Source organism: Pogona vitticeps, chromosome 4 (genome assembly GCF_051106095.1).
Source record: "Pogona vitticeps strain Pit_001003342236 chromosome 4, PviZW2.1, whole genome shotgun sequence".
In the NCBI taxonomy this organism is placed as follows: domain Eukaryota; kingdom Metazoa; phylum Chordata; class Lepidosauria; order Squamata; family Agamidae; genus Pogona; species Pogona vitticeps.
The window spans coordinates 55,656,751-55,677,224 of record NC_135786.1 but is presented as its reverse complement, the minus strand read 5'-3'; the positions used below and the strand labels follow the sequence as shown (position 1 = coordinate 55,677,224).

General features: G+C 40.0%; 1 protein-coding gene across 2 annotated transcripts in view; it reads right to left on the bottom strand.

Moving 5' to 3' along the window:
- Positions 1–391: 391 nt before the first annotated feature.
- Positions 392–20,474, bottom strand: part of C4H6orf89 (chromosome 4 C6orf89 homolog) — a 38,328-nt gene continuing 18,245 nt past the window's right edge. For both annotated transcript variants that reach the window (XM_020795429.3, XM_020795439.3), the window contains exons 4-8: positions 14,078–14,229; positions 13,842–13,981; positions 10,256–10,379; positions 8,982–9,105; positions 392–5,351 (exon numbers count right to left, since the gene is read on the bottom strand). In XM_020795429.3, coding sequence (XP_020651088.3) covers positions 5,266–5,351; positions 8,982–9,105; positions 10,256–10,379; positions 13,842–13,981; positions 14,078–14,229 — 626 coding nt within the window. In that variant the 3' untranslated portion in view covers positions 392–5,265. The remainder of the gene's footprint in view (positions 5,352–8,981; positions 9,106–10,255; positions 10,380–13,841; positions 13,982–14,077; positions 14,230–20,474) is intronic.

Here is a 20,474-nt window from a genome sequence, read left to right as displayed (position 1 = left end):
ATTAAGGTCAAGGCTTTTGAAACAATCTTCTTGCTATTCTACTGTAATATTCAAGTTTACATGAGTGCCCAGCCATACCATCTGCACTTTCTCTTTTTTTTTTCTGACCCCAACCTTTTACCATCAACATTTCTAAATCTCAACATAGCTACAAACATGCTGTTCAAAATTAGACAGCATATGGCGTATTTGCAAGTTGGCTTTGCTTTGAAAATGCACACCAGCTAGACAAAGACATTGGAATTAGATGGCAAAGATGATGATTTTGGCAGACAGCATGAATAGCTTTGCTGCTTCAAAATTGTACAGAACAGTGTTGTTGACATTCTTAAAACATATTCATGCACAGAAATTTCATTAACTCATGAGGAAGAACAAAGGAAACAATGACTTTGGTAATGACATAGTCTCTTTATTAAAGAAGGAAAGCTGTATGGGGGAAAGTGCATCAACAGCTCTATTTAACTGCAAAAAGTAAAAACTGATCTCACCTCCAAACATACAAGTCTCACTTATTTACATTTTTACAACCATTTCTTAAATATTTACAAAAAGTAGCAATATATTACTGATATAGCTTCCCATAAAATTCTGAATTACATATTTACAGTCTCTCATAAGGTCCATAATTTGGTGCATATGGTTACCCACACACACATACAAATGCATACCACCCTATTTCCCTGTCACCCCTGAGCCATTATAATGTTTAACAATGAGCCATTTTACCCATATTCCCTGCATGGGCAAACAACTTTTTTTTTAAAAAAAAGAAAGCAATCTCTATATTTATTTGTTCAAGTCTCAAAAGCAACAGGAAAGCCCAGCATCTCCCTTATTGGACAAGAGAGCAAATTATATTGTTTTCATTTAAAAGCCACCATTTTCAGGCTTCCCTGAATATACGCTTCCCTACATAAAATTTAGAGAGGAAAAGAGTGGAACACTTGAGATGTAGATGCTTTCCATAAAAAGCAGCTGAGCTTTCTGACATCTGTGATTTGGTCTGTGTGGGCAACTAAGTCCTAAAGTCTACAATGCAATGATGGTGCTTACCAATTAGAAGATCTAAACCTGCCAAACCTGATTCATACGAACAGGTCTATTAAAATGTTAAATTCCATGACTGCCCCTTTCCTTTCAAATCTGACATTCCCCTGGAGAGATGAATCATAGACCATCAGTATCTTCTCCCATCCGGCAGCAGTAAGCTCTTATCCATACAGCAGCATTTTTAAAAAGCTAGGACACTTGGCACCAAGCTACACCTTGCTCTTGAAAGGTTGTAGAAGGTTTAATAATTGAAGTCTAAAGGTTGCCTTTAGGAAAGTGGATGCCATGGTGATCAGAACACCAAATATCTGTGGAAAAGGGTGTGCTTAGGCAGCTGGGAGAGTTGTTGTTTGAATGTCTTATGATCAATAAGCTTATCCACCCACCCGCTTTCATCTCTTCATCCTATTGTGTCACAACAATTCAATTTCACCAAGGCAAAGTGATTTGCTCATGAGGAAAAATCTTTCATTACTAAGAAACTGGCAAACCAACTTTGTATCTTGGCTTGTGAACGTTAACAAACCAGTGTGCCAACCCCATGCACCATGATGAGCCCCTCCTTCGCATTCCAATCACAGGACTTAGGAATGCACTATGAGCTCAGTTGGACAGTGGCAATCTTTGTAAAAATTGCAGCACAACAAAAGAGACTGCTTCCTTCTCCAAAACAGGAGAGCAGAGCTTAATTTCACCAAGAGAACCCAAAACACTGTGCAGTAAAGCACTTATCAAGAGCATGCAATGCTAAAAACAATATATAAATTGCTGAGAAGCTCTATGATAGTGTGTGTCATTAGGCCATTACATACAGTAATAAAACGTATAGTAATAAAACTAGAATTTGTCTGTGTTCCTAGATATCCCACTGCATGTCTCTTATAGATGTTCATTATAAAGCAAACTTCATGGCATTTTGGTTTGAGGATTTTTCAAAAGACTTGCTTGCCTGAAGAATCATTTGCTCTGATACTTTTCGGATGTTTCACACTCTGAATTTTAGTTCAAAGCAACACATCCAATGTTTCCTTTCCATGCTCCTCCACCACAGGGGACAACAAAAGGTGTCAGCCACTGATGAAGGAGATGAGGATAGGTTCAAAAAGATGCTTGAGAATTTTGGTTTGCATTCCAGATCAGACAAGAAGCAAATTCTAATTTAGCTAAATGCTCTCAATCAGCTGAAAATGAGAGAACTTGACAGGGACTTCTGATTTCTGTTGAGCAAGTACTTCTGCTTTTAATTCCTTGCAGCTTGTGGAACAGAAAGGAGAAAATGTACTGGAAGTTTGAAAACAAATGATGTAAACTCCACTGGGAATGAGAGTTGGACATGTGCACAGCTTCTCCGAGACACAGATCTGAAAACCTATGCAATACAAAAGTGCACGTGGAAAACCAGTCCACAAGTGGGAAAGATTCATTCTCTCCTGTCCAATGGGCTCACTATGCCATGATCTGCATTTGAAGCCGGGAGAAAAACCTTGTTTTTATAGGAACGCTTGTGTAGTACATGTATTCACTGGCCTTTAAAAACCAGTGCACTCTAGAGACCCGAGGGTTGACTGTAAGAATGATTGATTACAATGCCCCCTGGTATTGAGCTGTCAACATTTGACACAATTTTCTAATACACAGCCATGTCACTATAGAACCAGAACTTCTCTCCATAGCTTTGTACATGAGTACTGTTGAATCTTTGTATTTTCGTGATCTGAAATTCTGTTCTGGATTGATTTCTTTTGCAAAACTGGCATGAAAAACAAAACAAGAAGAGGCATGCCACGTCAGATTGAGTTGTATTCTCTGTGTAGATCTATATTCATACTCAGTAAAAAGCTCATATGAAAGAATTTAGAAAACCGTCAAGTGTTGAAAGTGTAAAAGTAAATTAAAAAACAGCAATCAAGATACAGTGGTGTCTAGCTTTAGTCTCCTATTGATTTATACAGAATTAGGACATCCATTCATTGTCTGTTTACAGAGCAATCTTGAAACACTCTACTATGAAGCAGGTCCCATTGAGTTTATGGAGGCATATTCCCAGGTTAAGTAGGTACAGGAATGCTCATGGGCAGGGAGGGCAGGGCCAGTGGTAACACTACCTCTCAGCTATATTAGGGTCACCATAAATCAGAATCAACTTGATGGGACATAAAATATTTTCACCATCAATAAAAAAATTGATCAACACATATTTACTATTACTCCTGATATCACCGCATACCTATGTAACAAGAACCTTCATTCTGACATAAAGGAAGAAATTTTTTCCCTTTGCATACCTAAAGGAAGTTTATAAAGTATGAGATCTTTCTTTACACATAAAAGGAAGAGTAAGGAAAAAGGTCAGCCATCCAACAAGGGAAGTACTGGCAGGTTAATTGCCAACCTTCTTAAAGTCTAAGCTTCCACAGTGTTGCACTTTTAAACAATACATACTTTTGACTTCACTGTCATAAACTAGTCTCTCGTTACACTTCTCAATCAGTAGTGCTAAATATAATATGTACAGTTGTAAAGGGTTGAAGATGGGAAAGAGAACAGTTTTTGACTATTTGTTCAGTATAGTGACACAGTCACCATCAAGGAAAAATCCAAGCTAATTTTCCAACTAATGAAGAGATATTCTTCCAACCTCTTCTTTAAATTTGACCTATATTTACAAATGAACAACATTTTGCTTTTCATTTGGAACACTGTCATGTTAACTTGTTTGAAAATTTAAAAGCCCCCAAAGCAAACAAACATGTTAAAATGTATGCTGCAACCCGCCTTGCTGGGCTCTGACTTCAGCCCAGCACATCTGCAAATTATCTTAACCTACCAGGACCTTTAAAAATTCACTCTTGGGATGCTCCACAACAACTGCTGATAGCACATGCTTGTAACTGATCCTCTCTAAAGACGCCATCCAGCTGAGCCCACAGGCAGCAAGAGGAAACATGGAAGGCTTGGAAGACGCTCAAGTATAAGGAACACACAATTTAAAGATGGACGAATATGTGAGAAATGCTATCAAAATACAGTGAGAAACACTATCAAAATACAGGAAAAAAGAAAATGGGCAAACACATGCAGGGCATCGACGTCAAGAATGTGATTCTTCCAGTCCTAGCTAAAAACTATCACACCCATCACCATCTTTTAAACACAAGCAGGAAGGTATTTCAAGCAAAATATATAAAGAAAAGCTTTCAAAATGTAGTTTCATAGGATCAGGTGGTCATGTTGCAGTGAAAAGTAATGATCAATTTGAGGTACCCACCCTAGACTTCTCAAAAGGTCTAATTTCCAGAAGAATTTAGCTTAGCATGTTCTGAAAGAAACAGCCAGCCCTTTAGCAAATTTGGCTCCTTGATGAAATTATTAGTCACTTTCAAAAAATCTTGGATTTGGCATTCAACTGACCCAGATCAGGGAAGCAGCAAGAATATGTATTTCACCATTAGTGAAGAGAGATGGAAAAAGAAATTTGCAGAGTGCTTCTAATTGCCAAATATTTGAACCCCACCTCAGCCACACACATATGAAGAATGACTATATAAACTTACACTAGTGTTTTGGCAGGTAGCGAGATGCAGTGTTTTTTAAAAAAAACATTGGAAAGAATGCCCACCTATATGATAAAGAAGTGCCATCATAAAAATGCAAATGTGACTGAAATGCAGCTGTGGATAAAGTTCTTGGACTCAAACTACAACACAGAACGAGGACCTGAGCAAATCCCTTCTTTGGGGGACAGATGTGTGTCTGCGGTTCAAATAACATTTCAGTAGTTTGCTCCTTTGACCAAAGTGATTCAAAGACGGACAAATCAGAAATCCTGATAGTACTTCTCCAGAATATCTGGAGAAAAGCACTGAGTGATAAATCCCTCCGTAGTGTCAAAATCACAGTGTGTCTCAGGGAAAGTGCACTACAGATTCCCCTCTTCCTGAAATATTCCTGTTTGGCTTTCCACAGCAAATCAAGACAGAAGAGACTACTCCAGTTCATACCAAGATATTTGAGTAGAGGTCAAAATTATGCAGAAGGCCAGAAAATGCTTTTTTAAAGTGCATGGCTTCCTTCACTGAAGTTGCAAAGAACAGGGGGAGAAACAGCCCTGGAAACTGTGGCTAAATAATCCTTCTCTCTTCTGTACTTTTTTGTACCCTTGTCTTTGATCCTGAGTCTTCTTATAGTACAATGGCCTTGTTCTTCAAAATTTTAACCAGCTGGTCCATCACAAACAACAATGGGTTCTGATCCTTTGGAGTTGAATGTTGTCATCCAATAATCCACATTCGCAAAACCTTCAAGAGGGGGGGGGGAAACAGATGAGTGTGATCTCTATTATACTTTTTAAAGACAATGCTCTTTTTCTGTCAACAGAAATATAATCTTTCAAAATATATATATTTTACTATCAAACATGATGGTCCCCTGGGATGATCTGCCCACCTCACCTCTTTGACACAGTCGTTAGGTTAAAAACACCACTCTCTTAAAAACAAAACAAAAGAAGCATGAACCTCTCTGTCCTCTAGATCAATGGTCCCCAACCTTGGGCCTCCAGATGTTCTTGGATTTCAACTCCCAGAAATCCTGGCCAGCAAGAGGTGGTGGTGAAGGCTTCTGGGAGTTGCAGTCCAAGAACATCTGGAGGCCCAAGATTGAGGATCACTGCTCTAGATAATATTGAAGATAACCATTCTGTACACCTTTCTTGCCCTACCCCAATTATAGAAGGGGGCCTTAAAGATTAACCCAGCTATTGTGGTTTAACACAATAGCCATATCAGTCTGTTGTTGCACAGTTCAGTAGCACTTTAAATATTAACATTAGTTTTATCTACATATACTTTCATGAACTTCCACCCACTCTACTGGATCAGGTGGGTTGTAGTTCACAAAAGCCTCTGCCAAACAAAACGTTTAATCTTTAAGTTACCACAAAATTCTTTGTTATTATGGTGTAATTTATACATCAGTACAGTGGTGCCTCGCAAGATGAATGCCTCGCAGGACGAAAAAACCGCAAGACAAATGGTGTTTTTCAATCGCTATGGTGCTTCGAAAGCTGGCTTCTTCTATGGTCGTGCTTCGTGAGACAGTTTGTTCCCCCCCCCCCCCCGAGACCAATGCTTCGCAAGACGAAAACAATTCATTAGTCTTGTGAGGTTCCCATAGGAATGCATTTTGCAAGACGATTTTTCCGCAAGACAGCACTACTCGCGGAACGAATTACATTCGTCTTGCAAGGCACCACTGTATCCTTTTTTTTCTTCAGAGCACTAAATGTTTACATTGTATCTCAAAATATTGACGAATGTACTGTGACATGATCTTTTGTAAGAACCTGCCTCATCAGATGCAACCAGCAAATTGAGGAGGCAGGGCTTCGTCGCGGTGCAGCCAGCAGCTCCAGGGAACAGCTCCCTGGAAAAACTAGAACCGCCTGGTCTGGGGGTCCCTCTAGAAATGGGGGATCAAAGGGGAGACCAGGAGAGGTCTCTCTAAAGCAGTTGGTGAGCAACAGAAGGAGGAAGATTGGGCAGCAATCCAGTATTTCTTCCCTCTGAAAATTCACCCGAGCACAGATCGGATGCAGGAGCCATCTTGGCAGAGAGCTGTGAGCCACACACCCCCGTAGGAGAGGAGAACAAGCAATACGACGGTGAAAATATATAATAACATAGTAAGTTGATTTTGATTTATGAACAACCCCATTAAGCTGAAAAAGAAATCAGAGTAAAAATATTTGGCCAAAAGAAAATAAGGAGCAGTGAGTTTTGCTTACCAGCCTGCTTCTTCAAAAACGAAACTGACTCTTAAACAGCAGGCTGCTTCAAGGCCAAAAGAGAGACAGTGAGACAGAATTTTTTGTTTGTTTGTTTGTTTCTGTAGAAAATCCCAGAGTGAAATGCCACCGGACAGGATTTAAGAGACTGAAATTTTGTAAATGCTGTTTAGCCTGGAACTTTTCCCCTAGACTGTGTGGGACTCTGATAATAGAATCTTGTTAGGTTTTGGGGAGAAGAAGGAATAAGCTTTTAGAGACGGAGAATCATTATCAAGACAACCTGAGCGACTGGAGTGAGCAGCTAGGAAAACCAGAACTGAGGGGTTTTTTAATTGAATCTTTGGATTAATGGAAAGAAAATTAGATAGACTGATATCTGGAGAGACTGACTCCCTGTGACTGCTGCCTAGTCTGAATTTTCTTTGGCTGGACTGTGTGAGACTCTGATAATAGAATTTTGTTAGGTTTCTGGAGAAAAAGGCATATTTTTGCCATGGTTGTATTTTAAATTGTTGGGCTAAAAGTTGATTTATATATCATAATATCCGTGTAAGGATGGGAGGAAGAACCTAGGGGAGGTTTATGATTTTTGGTGAAGGATATAGTATTATTTATACAGACCCTACTCATTGGAAAGATCGAAATGGCCTCTGAAAAATTAAAATATCAAATGTTGGGAACTTTGTCTGCCCAATCTCAAAATTTGGGAATAGTGGCACAAAAATCAGATAAAGAATGGCAGACTACCATGCAAAAGATAATAACAGCAGGATTTCAGAAACAAATGAACATCTTAGCCAGACAGAAGATCTGATGAAAGAGAAGTTATCATATGTTAAACAACAGTTAAATGAATTTGTTCTAACTCCAAAACTGCTTTTATTGAGTATGATACCAGGTAACATAGATGGGATAAAGAGTTACCCAGTGAGCTATTTAGCTATGTTATATTAAAAATTGGACTGCTGTGTTGGATTCATCCTTCTCTTCCAAAAAGTGGAAGAAAGCAAAGTTACGTAAACAAGAGGAGTTTACTGAGAAAATATGGGAAGCATCAGAAACGGATACTCTTTCAGACATGCTGAATGACTGTCCAAATCAAAAGGAAATTGAATGATGGGATTTATTTTACAAATGGTTTTGGTTCCCTGATAGTGTTGGAGTAACTTAGACTTAAACTAAAACAGAACTGTAAGTTGATAGCTGGAGGATAATCAAATAGTAAAAAAAAGCAGAAAATTGATTTGTTATTGAAACATAAATAGATTGGATGATTGCCTATTTTGTTTTCTCCTATCCCCCTAACCCTTTCCCCCCACTTCCTTTTACCTTTTGTATTCCCTACCCTATTCTTAGTTGTTAAAAAATAAATATTAAAAAAGATGCAACCAGCAAATTATCCTGCCTTGCAAATATGCATACAACAACTTCTTTGTTGATCTTTAAGGTGCTACAAAACTTTTTTTTTAAACAAACCAGATTAACAAAATATCTATGCTTTTTCTCTTTGTCTTCCTATTCTACACTCTCTTCTTTGAAATTTATCTCCATGTAGTGGGATAATCACTTGTGGTGGGTGCACCATAGGTGTGTTAAGCAGCATACCAATATTCTACAACAGTGGTCCTCAACCTTTTTGGGGCTGCGGACTGACTGGGGGGAGCGAGCTCCATGCGCGGAGGGGCGTGTCACGCTCGCAGGGGGCGTGTCACATGCATGCAGGGGGCGGAGATCCATATGCATGGCCCAGTTCCGGCAAGCCCATGGACCAGCACCAGGCCATGGACCCAGGGTTGACGACCCCTGTTTTACAACATGCCTTTTCTAAAATTTTGACAGCTGCGAAGCACTAAATGTAAGGTTCCCACAATGGCAGCATATCTTTCCAGAGAGGGAGAAACCACTTATGAACACTTCACTGTGTGTAAAGTGTTCATAAGTTTTTCCTAATAGATAGGTGTATGGAATATATTTCTCCTCCACTGCATATTAAATCTTAGAACATTTAGCGAGGCAAAATCATAACAAGCACAGGGCATGCCTTGCCCTTTCAGGCACTTCATATACAATGTACAGAACATAACAGTTAATGAAACTGATGTAAGGAAGCACCAGCTATAGCCATAGTATCTGAACTCACCAATATCACCAGCTTCCATTTGCACTACCAGAGTCTCACAGTGTTCTCTGCACAATGGAGAAGGGGTAACGTTCAAGGTAAGCTGGCCACTTCCTACCACAAAGACACTCTGTAACCTGTAAGTCTGAAATACATAAAAGAAAGGAGAGTTCATCATCCATTGTATATCTTTTGGTAAGCAAAATAATAAAGTTTTGGTTTGAGATAAAAATGAATTCAGGGGAGTCAAAAGAAGAAAAGAATTTTTTTCTACAGGGCTGTTCTGCACTATCAAAAATCCAGCCAGAACCGACCAAACCACATAACTATTCACTAAGCCACTTCTCAATGTAAAACAGACTAGATGCTGTAAGCCATATCCATGGCTTCTATGCACACTTAACCTCTCCTCTCAAGGACTGTCTCTATCTGTGGGCACAGAGATGTCTAGATGGGATCACTATAATATTTATCTGGGACTCAGGAGCCATCAAGCATGATGCATTGTGGGATTTCTGCAAGGCAATTGTTCTTTGAATATGCATCTTCAGAGAATGGAGAGGGAACAACTGGAAATTATCCCTAGTAGTGTGGCCAGCACTCAAAAACAGCCGGGATGTGAAGCAGGCAAGGAAAGTTACAGGGACCCACTATTTAAGCTCACCTCTGACTGCAGGGAAACAAAGACACAAGAAAGGGTGCGGCTCACTTGACACTGCACTCTCCTCTCAATGCAAAGCAGGCAGTGAAACAAACTCAATCAGCTGCTCTCCTAAATATCCCATATCATGACAAAAAGCAGTGGCAATGCTTGGCTAGAAATGAACAGGATGTGTGGCAATTTTGACTCAGCCAGAAAGACCAGGCAACAGCTGTAGACCTCTCCCATTAAAACCTAGTTCAGCAAACCTTTTTGTCTGCATAATGCGTAAGACCACAACAAAAGGCCAGAGGTTTCAGGACAACAATCTTCAAGTTGGAGGAGAGCAGCTATTTAGCTGATTTTTCTGAAGGGGCTGTAACACCCCTCCTTTTTTTTTTGACAGAGTAATAGACTAGGCTTATTACTCTGTTCTGCTTCTGTTTCGTCTTTACCTACATTTCTCCTTAACATAAACTGTTTTGCATTTTGGGAGAAGTGGTATAGTTATATTTCAATTAAAATTACAGTACCTATTTTTTTTATTTATTTATTTTATTTGTATCCCGCCCAACTGGTCTATACGACCACTCTAGGCGGCTTCCAGTATAACATAGACAACTAATAAAATAACACAAAATTACATAAATCCTACCTTATCCTGAAGCCTTGGGCGGTGGATGAGAAAACAGCTTTTCAGAGAAAGAGACTTTGGAAATAGTGAAGAGAAGACAGGGAAAATCTCATTCAGAATCTGAGTTTTATTCAGAGGGGTTTGCCTGTAGACATTTTAGAGAACCAGAACATATTTAGTTTCTTACAGAGATACTACTAAGTTCCTTTTGAACTACTGTACTTTAAAAGATACCCATATCTGACACCTTAAGGAACTACTACTGCTTTCATTTTGCAGAAGTGACTTTTTTTTTTAAAAAAAAAAGGCAGAAGTGCAGTGTATAAGTTATTGGTCAAAATCCTCTTGTTCAGCTATGCAAATAGCATAACATTGGAGGCAAACTGTCCTAAATAAAGAAATCACCATAAACTTTGTTAGTTGCATGCTGACTCATACAGTTCAGTGTGACACTGGTAATATCTACCCTGAGTTCTTCACTTCCAGCAACTCACCTCCAAAAGTTACACTGTTCTATGCCTGTCTAACTAAGTAAGAGGATCTGGGCCAATGTATACCCAATGTGGAGGCCCAGTTTGAGACAGGAGACAAAGGACAGGCTGCCTTCCTGTGACTGCAGTTCTTTGAGTGGTCATCGGTGAATTCACACACGTGAGTGCAGAAGAAACCCCACATGGGTGAATCACAGAAACCATGAAGGAGGACAGGTTGCCTACCTGTAACTGTAGTTTTCTGAGTGGTAATCTCTGAATTCACACAAGTGGGATACCGTGCTCATACATGGGAATCACAGAGGCCACAAAGAAGGAGAATGGACAAGACTAGCATTCAATCAGCACTGAATAAAATGTACATTAATTGTGCTAAACTACTGAGTACAGCCTTGCCAGGGCTAGGATTAAAGAGTGGAACATCTTGAATTACATTCAGACTATCTACCCACTACAAGAAAATGATACTGTGGGAAGCAAGTGCTAATATCAGGCCTGATACAATGATCATGTACATTTTAAGGCGGTTTCTGAAAGAAGAAAATTGTCAAGTCTATTGTCAAATAAACTGCTGAGGGAGGGAAATAAAATAAGGCGTCCCCTAAAACTAAAACTAACTAAAACCACATGGGACATACTTTGGGAATCCTTGCCTATTTATTATTCCAGGAAAAAGGCGGGCAGAAATTCATTTTAGAAGTCCCACTGTGGGTACCTGTCATGATTCATACTTGAAAATCTTTCACCCGCTGTGTCCATCAAAAGTTCATAAAATAACAATGCTGTTCAACAGATAGCACTCTATTCCACAAACAGAGAAAAGCCAAAGATCTGAGATACCGTATTCATGCACCTAAAGTGTGTGTATACTCTCTCTCTCTTGTTCTCTCTTGTTCTCTCTTGCTCTCTCGCTCTCTCTCCCTCTCTCTCTCTCACACACACACACATTCTCTCTTTTACTCCATCCTTAAAAGGTTGCGGGGGGTGGGCTCATACATCCTTACAGATGAATGTTGAAGAGGGCAGTGGGAGAAGAGCCTATTGCATAGACATCAACCTATCTCTCAGTATTACTGCAGTGAGAAACACAAGGCCTCAGAGCAAAGCTCAAACAAGATAAACTAAACAGCCATGTTTATAATCAATAGACCAGTTATCTACTGAAAGCATCTGGTCTTTAAACAACTAGCCACTAAGTGTGTTTAAGATTGCAAACTTAAAACTGCCAGTGCCGAACAAGTGTCATATGAGAAATCTTATTAATGGCAACCTCTGGAGTGAGATTATGCCGTTAGTGGCATTGTTGCCTTTGGAAAACTGCCTTGGATGACTAAGCCACAATTCACTCATTCTTTAGATAGAGGCATGTAATAGAGGGTTAGTGTAATAGTGTATGCCAAAACATAGAGGCTTCTGCAAAACTGATACAGTGAGGTCTTGACTTGGGAACTTAATCCGTATTGGAAGGCAGTTCTCAGCTCAAAAAGTTCTCAGGTCAAATCTGCACTTCCCATAGGAATGCATTGAAAACCATTTGATCCGTATCTGCTCTTTTCCGTCCATAGAAACTAATGGGAAGCTGCTATTCTGCCTTCGACCACTAGAGGGGGATATTTTGTTTCTTTTTTTCTTAGGTCAAGAAAGGTTCAGGGAAGGCAGGGAAAATACAGTCCAGGCAGTACGGTACCAGGCAGTCTGAAGACTGTCTCCCAATCCACTCTCTAAACCCTGGGAGGAGTGAGGAAGCAGACAGGCACCCTTTTCACTGGCCAACAGTTAACTGAAAGTTCAAATTTTGCACTTTCCCTGCCTCCCACGTGGTTTTTTCAGTTCTTAACTCAAATCTAAGTATGTAAGTCAAGTCAATATTTTCCTATGAGAGTGGTTCTTAAGTCAAAATGTTCTTAACTCAAGCTGTTCTTAAGTCAAGACCTCACTGTAATCCAGTGGTTTTCCTATAATCCCCTGATGTCCTTGTACTAAAACTCCCAGAAGCCTTCACCACTAGCTGTGCTTGCTAGGAATTCTGGGAGTTGTAGTTCATGAACATCTGGGGACCCAAAGTTGGGAACCATTGCTATAACCTGTACAGTGTGAACTGAAGTTTCTGCACTGTCCATATACAGTGGTGCCTCGCTTAACTGGCGCCTCATTTAATGACGAATCCGCATAGCGATGATTTTTTTGCGATCATTTTTGTGATCGCATAATGATGTTTCTAATGGGAAAATATCGCTTTGTGCTGATCAGTAAGCTGTTTCGCTTACTGATTTTCACATAACGATGATTTCCCAACAGCTGATCGGTGGTTCCAAAATGGCCACCGGGTTTAAAAAAATGGCCACCCGCTGTGTTTTTGCGCCCATTCCTCGCTTACCGGGTAGCGAAAATGGCGGCCGTATGGAGGATTTTCGAATAAAGGTAAGTTTTTTGCCCATAGGAACGCATTAAACGGGTTTCATGCATTCCTATGGGCTTTTTTATTTCGCATAGCGATGAATCCGTATAGCGACTATTTTCGCTGCACGGATTATCGTCGCTATGCGGGGCACCACTGTACAGTTATTTGAGGCAGGGGATGTTGTAGGATCTGATCCACAATGTGCAGGTTACAAGCTTTGCTTAAGCCTCCCCATGTGACAGCATCTCAAGTTGTCTCTGTAGCACAGCAATATTCATCAGCATCTGAAAAGGAACCCTTCAAGTAGAGGGTACACTCCAGAGAACCACAGCAGTTTCATTAAAACTCACTTCCGACCCTTGAGTACCCCATGCAACCAACCCACACTCCCAAATTTGCTGTCAAGCTTGATTTGAAAAGAAACATGTGGGAAAACCTATTTTAATGCTCACAGATTTTTACAATAGAAGACTTTCTCAGAAACATCACCACACTGGACATATGTCTTACTACCACATTTTAACTTTACTTCAACTAGAGCAACTCCTCAGTTTGGGCCAAGGTGGAGCATTACAAGATAGATTAAGAAGCCTAAAGGGACAGCTATTTCTCAGGTCCTTCCTCTCCACTCCCAAGTTAAGATGTGCTACTGTAACTCAAGAGAGGGCACTTCAGGAAAGTGGGGGATACAATTCAGCAAACAGCTCAGACTCACCGAAGATTATGAAATGGAAGTTCTGGCATGGGATGGCTGCTCCAGACCTCAGCTGAATCCTCTTTTACCACAAAATCTGTCAATTCAGGGTACAGGGACTGAAATTGCTTCATCTCAGAGTAAGACCGATATTGTCCTGTCTTATGAGAAAGGGAGGTGAAGAAACAGTATTTTGATGAGCCATCTTCTCAGGTGCCATAGGAGTAGGCCAGAATCTGCCCGCACTGTGAAGTTACCTTGATCACGAGAGGCTGTGCTTGCTGGTGTTCTTCTGAGAGCTGCCCAATGTCAGCTGTTGCCTCAAGGTATTTCATAGAACAGCAGCACGAGCAGCTGGCAGCCAGAGATGCATTTTGTCTACAATCTAAGCCCCACCAGTTGTGACACTCTTTAAGGAAATGAACACAAGATATCTGTGAACTTGAATATTTTAAGCAAATAGGCATATATATACACTAATCATCACTAATCTTACTGTGGAAAACCGTAAGATCATCAATACCTTACCAGGCAAGTTCAGTGAAAGAGGAATCTTTCAGTTTGCTCTCACAATCCTATCTAAACAGGGAGTCATGCAGGAATACCTAGAGATGGCAATGACTACACAACATGCTGCTTCTAGATATTTCAGCCTCTGACAATATCAGATGCATCATTAAGGTAGGAAATGCATAAAGAAGTGTTTGTTGCTGCTGATCAAGTGGTGACATGTACAAGAGAGTGTAAGTTTTACGCAAATTATGTTTCAATTCTGTTCCTAACGTTTTAATTGAAACCAGAGTGACAGCGACTGTCTGCCCCACTAAAATCAAATGACAACATTTTCAACTGCCAAATTTAAAATCCCCTGCTAAAATATTGCACAATAAAACAAGTTAGACAACGTTTTATCTTGTGTTAGCTCAGCTTTTAGCTAGGATAGCAATATGGAAGTGACTGAGTAACACAGAATGCATTGTTAGGCATAACGACAATGCATCTTGTTTCCCTTTGGGATCTCTCTCCTCTTTTTGCAAAGAAGACATAACCAACCAGGGGCTCATCTCAAGAAAAAAAAGGAGATGGCTTTGGCATTGCATTGTGCTTTGGGGAGACAGATTTCCTCCACAGGCTACATTGTGCTGGCTTATTCCTTACAGCTTACTCATTTGATCCAGAGTTCTGTACTTCATGTGCTATCACTGGGATCTGTACTACAAAGATCAACTTGTTTCTTATAATTTATTTGCTACCAGAAAATTACATCAGAACCTTTTAGTGAAGATACTTGATTGTAAATTGCATTCCAGTTAAGCAAGTGTGCACACACACTAAAACAAAAACATTCAATATGTTAGTTTATATAGCACTTGTCACTCTAACTCATAGGTAAAAAGAAAGAAACCCTCCTTCCCAACAAATACAAATCCAATATTGGAAGAAAGAAATAAGGTGAGTGTTTACCATTGATATGATGCAAAATGTAAAGAATCATCCTCTGAGACAATTTCTAAGCCTTCATTGTACTTCCCCTGTTTTCTATCAGCATATCCGAGACCAAGCAGTAGGAATTAGTGAGAAATAACGTCCTTTACAATGACTGTGATGCTTTTAAGTCTTTCCGGTCATTTCAGAAGAATGCACATACATTCTCTGTGGCTGGACATGAAATCATCTCTGTCAAACCAGGCCCAATTTCATTTTGCACTCAGTTTGAGATGCTTGGTTCTCTGAACACAGCTGAACAACTTGGGAGATTTTTGTCTGTCAGGATTAATCCACCCAACTTGTATTCCAAGGGGGCTTTTAAAAAGAAACAATCAGTCTGAAATTTATGGCTGTGAGCATTCCTTAGAGTATCCTGCATCAAAAGTGCGGTGGGGAGGAAGGGTCAATCTGGTTTGGGTGGAGAAAGGGTGACACAGAGGAATAACAGAACACACAACAATGAGAGACAATGCAAATGGAGGAGTGCACAAGGGAATTAAACTGGAGCTCTACAAAAGTATTTTCCTCTTTTTCCAATTACACTCCTGCATTCCTTCCAGATTATCATGTTGCCCAGTCAACCAGGATCATTTTGGCTTGGAGTGCAGCAGGCCTTATACGCAACTGATTCTCAGAAATGTAACAACTTGGTTTGCATGTGCATTAAAATCAAAAGTTGCTGAATGTGTCACAGGGTGAGTGCAATAACAGCAACATGGCCCTAAAACATTGCTTCACTCTGCCTCATGAGCCCTTTGTATGTCACAATTCCATGTGCAGGAATTGACTGATTTGATTTGATTTCATTTGTATACCACCCCATTAGTGCAAAATACTATTCTTATTTATTTTAGTTATTTTAGTTAACTATTATTTATTCCTCCCAACAATTTTATTCTTTGGATGGGTGAGGGATAAGGAAGCAGGGCTTGTTTGTGTGCTGAGGGGATGGAAGGTGAGGCAAGGTGGAGGTGGTAGCAGCAGTGATGGAGGGAGAAAAGGATGGCAGTGGTGGTGGCAGCCAGAGGGAAAAGGGGAATCAAAAATGGCTGATGTGACAAGAACCAACAAAACACAACAGGAACCGCTGTAACTTGGGACATGTGGTAGGAATGGAAGTGATAGTGGTGGAGCTGAGCAGCGCAAATCACCACTCCTGGCACCCTGCCATGTTAGGCAGTCACCCTACTCAACCTAAGGATGGGGGAGGGGACAGTTCTGCTTTGTGATTATAACTGCCGAGTCTTTGCGTACCCACACCCACCCTCTCACATTTACAGATTTACTGGATTTGCTTGCTGGTTGTGTCTATTTTTTAAAAAATCATGTTAATTATTTATTTGCCACTACAGTGGTGCCTCGCTAGACGATGATAATCTGTTCCACTGAAATCGCTGTTTAGCGAAATCATTGCCTAGCGAAAAGCTTTTCCTTAATGGAATGCATTGAAACCTGTTTAATGCGTTCCAATGGGGAAGAATCGTCGTTGTCTAGCGAAGATCGGCCATAGGAAAGCCGCTTTGCGAACCACGGATCAGCTGTTTAAATAGCTGTCTTGCAAAGCTTAGGTCCCGAAAACACCCGTTTTGCAAGCACGGAGGGAGCTGTCAAAATCATTGTCTAGTGAAAATCAGTTTGCAAGGCAGGGACCAAACATTGTCCAGCAAAATTCCCTCATAGGAATCACTGTTTTGCGAATCGCTATAGCGATCCCAAAAAGTCAATGTCTAGCGAAAAAACTGTCATGTGGGGTAACTATCTAGTGAGGCACCACTGTACTGTACTTTGTTGTGGTGGTTTAGCCATTTTCAGAGAACATTTTCCATTTTTTGTTTGAGACCAAAATGCAGGACAAACACTCTAATTTCACAAGGGTGCTCTGGACTGGTGTCTCTCAAACAGCAGCATCCGTGCCACAGGTTAAACCACATTGAAAACTGAAGGAGGCTTGAAAAGCAACTTTTAAAAAGGTGTGATTGCCTGCTTTTCAAAGAAGCATGTTCAACAATCCCGGTGAGCATGCCTAGCCCATGGATTGCAGCTGCTTGCATCTCAAACAATATCAAGAAACATACTCAGAACTAAATAGAAATGGGGAAGGAGGGGGGGAAAGCCTATAAAACTTAGCCAAATATCCTTGCAACATTGATCACCATCTACTTGCTCAAGTACATAAAAATGTTCATGCCGCATGAGTTAAGTCATGCAATAGATTTGCTCAAGTAGTATCAAATTTAGAACTTTTCTGCATGTCAGGAGCTGACTGAACTCCATAACACTGTGCCTGCACCACATGTTTTCCATAGGTCAGCTCATTTGATAATCCAAACTACCTAATCTGTAGTCCGTATCCACCCTGCATAGCTCGGTAATGGCTCACACTGTTTCCTGGCATCGCTTGCTGCGAGTGTCGTGCCTGCACACTGGGCTATTATGTGCCAAATATTTATCCAAAGGAATAAAGTTCTCAGCTAAAAGATGAGATCATGCTAGAGGACCTAGCTACCTTCCCGAGACTCATGCAGTTGCAGATATCCAACCCAATTAAGAATTATTAAAACAATAAACTAACAATACCTAGAGGCCTATCAAGAAGCCCTTGCCAACAGAGGACAGTTGTACTGTGTTTTGAACAGTTGACATTACTCCAAGTAAGGACTGGCTTTTCCTTACTAGCAGACATGCTCCAGCTAAAAACACTACCGTGATATACAGAGCTTGCAACTGCAAACTTCAGCATAATCACTGCTCTCTGGATCTCTGATTAGCAACTTTTTGGCAAGCATGTAAACACAGAAGTACTGGGGCCAGGATATAAAGTAATCACTGTGGAGAGCAGAGCCATTTTCCTACCAGGGAAAATGTTTGAACAAAACTACATAAAAGCAGAAATATCAGTCAGAGCAACTAAATTGTGATTCAAATTCATTCAAATTCACAGAAATGTAGTCTCTGGTTTCATTTAGTTTTTTAAAAATTGTAGACAGAGCATATTTTTCATCAACACAGTTACCTCAATCACGCTAGAGAATCACATGGATATAAATTCTTCATCTATGGACTATTCAGCAAGCGTGTGAGTGATGGAAACAACAAAGATAGAAGTCGGCTTTGATTTCTGCTTTTTTTTTTTATAAGGGAAAGGCATCTATTATTCCACCTGTGACTGGAGGTATTCAGAAGCTGATAAAACACAGACTAGGATCTAGTAGTATATAATCATACTTCAAGTAGAAAAAAATGAACTAGGTCAGTGATTCCCAATCTTGGGTAACCCAGGTGTTTTTGAACTGCAACTCCCAGAAGCCTTTACTGCCAGCTGTTCTGGCTGGGGTTTCTAGGAGTTGCAATCCAAAAACACCTCGGCTACCCAAGATTAAGAACCACTGAATGAGATGCTCCTGATTTGGCCAACATGCAGACATACAAAGTGTTAAATCCATTAATAGTATGGAAAGGATTGACATTCTTCGGTGTTATGTGCAAGAATTGCAAATAGTTTTTTTTTTTTACTACAGCTCCCAGAATCCTTAACAATGAATTCTGAGAGTTTCAGTTCAACCAAGTAATGTTTCTAAACTCTAGTTATATATATTAATTAACAACTATAAACTGTCAGTTTTTATTATTTGGAAAGAATAGCTTTTGTGCAAGGTTGCAGAGAAAAGCTTGGAAACCGGGCTTTTAAGATGCTCAGACATCAGAACTTGATTAAACAGAAACGCAACATTTTTAAAAATCAAATTTCAAAAGTCATATGAATTCCAGTATTGCCAATGTAAAATCACCCCAGCTGTCTGGAATAACAAGAGACATGGTTCATTGGAAACCAGATCTCATACAGTATTGGATTATTTTAATGTCATATGTGTGCATAGGCATTGGATAACGCTATCTAGAACATCTAAAGAAATGGGCTGTGTTTTACATAATGCTAAGCACAGGCAACTGGAAGTGAAGAAGGAAGCACCTCATTTCAGATTTGCAAATTTGAATGCTATCATGCTATAACCACTAGGGAGATGTGTATATGCATCTAAAAATCTTTATTTTACATCCAGAATAAAGTGAGTTCTTTATCTCACATTTCATCTTCTAGGTTTTCATTTTGAGGGGGAAATGATAACGAGATCCAACATAATTCTCTACTGTGGGCAACAGAAATCAAGCTAGAAAAAGGAGGATAAATGCCTGACTTGCTTGATTTTGGGGGAATCCTCTTTTGGACCTCTTCTGAGTTCTGATCTATGAAGAAATGTGACAATCTTGTTTTCAGGCCCTGTTTCTGTGACCACTTGTTAAAAACATGGTTTAGAACCCTCTTATTTATGCAAAATAATGGAACAGCTTTATGCTTCCCAGAATTTCACATAGAAGGGAGCTGGTCAGCTTTGAGAAACAACAAGAAAACAATTCACCTACTGAAGAATAGTCAGAATAATACCATATGTTTAAAAGTACTTTCACGACTCATCTCTGCAAAACCAGTCTGACTATTTAAAAATATGTGCCAAAACATACATCTGTTATTAGACCTCAGGTTATAATAATAATACTCTGTTTACAATGAACTTGGCAAAATTATGAAATTCTAATGACAGCCCTGGGGCATCAGATTATAGTTCACTCTACAATGGTGAGAAGACACTGCATCTGAATTGACGTAAATGGACAGCATCCTCTTGAGGCACCAATATTTTTTTAGGTGGAGCTCAGAAGGAACACTGCAATCTATACCGGGAATCTCTGTGCATGTTTTACAACAGACCCATGTGAAACTATCCAATGGATTTCATATGAAAGGACCCTGGAAGCTGGCTGAAAGTCAAACATGCCTCAGGCTAAACTAGACTGCCAAAGGGGGGGGGGGGAGGCAGGCAGGGGAGATGTTCTACAAACATTCCCAGATGAACAGATTTGACTGACCGCACCCTTGTTCATAAATTAAGTACTGGAGGTACAGTTCAAGTTTCTGAAATGCAAGAAGGCTGCTTCTATCAACCATTTTCCTCCAGGCAATTTGTTGCTAACAAGGAATCTTTGAATATATTATATGAAAATGCTGCATTGACACTTTCTCTAGGAAGCTTAATTCATGCACCTCTGGAAATATCTGAGCCTTTTTGCTAGGAATCTACACTGTTCCTTTCCACAATCCCATTTCTG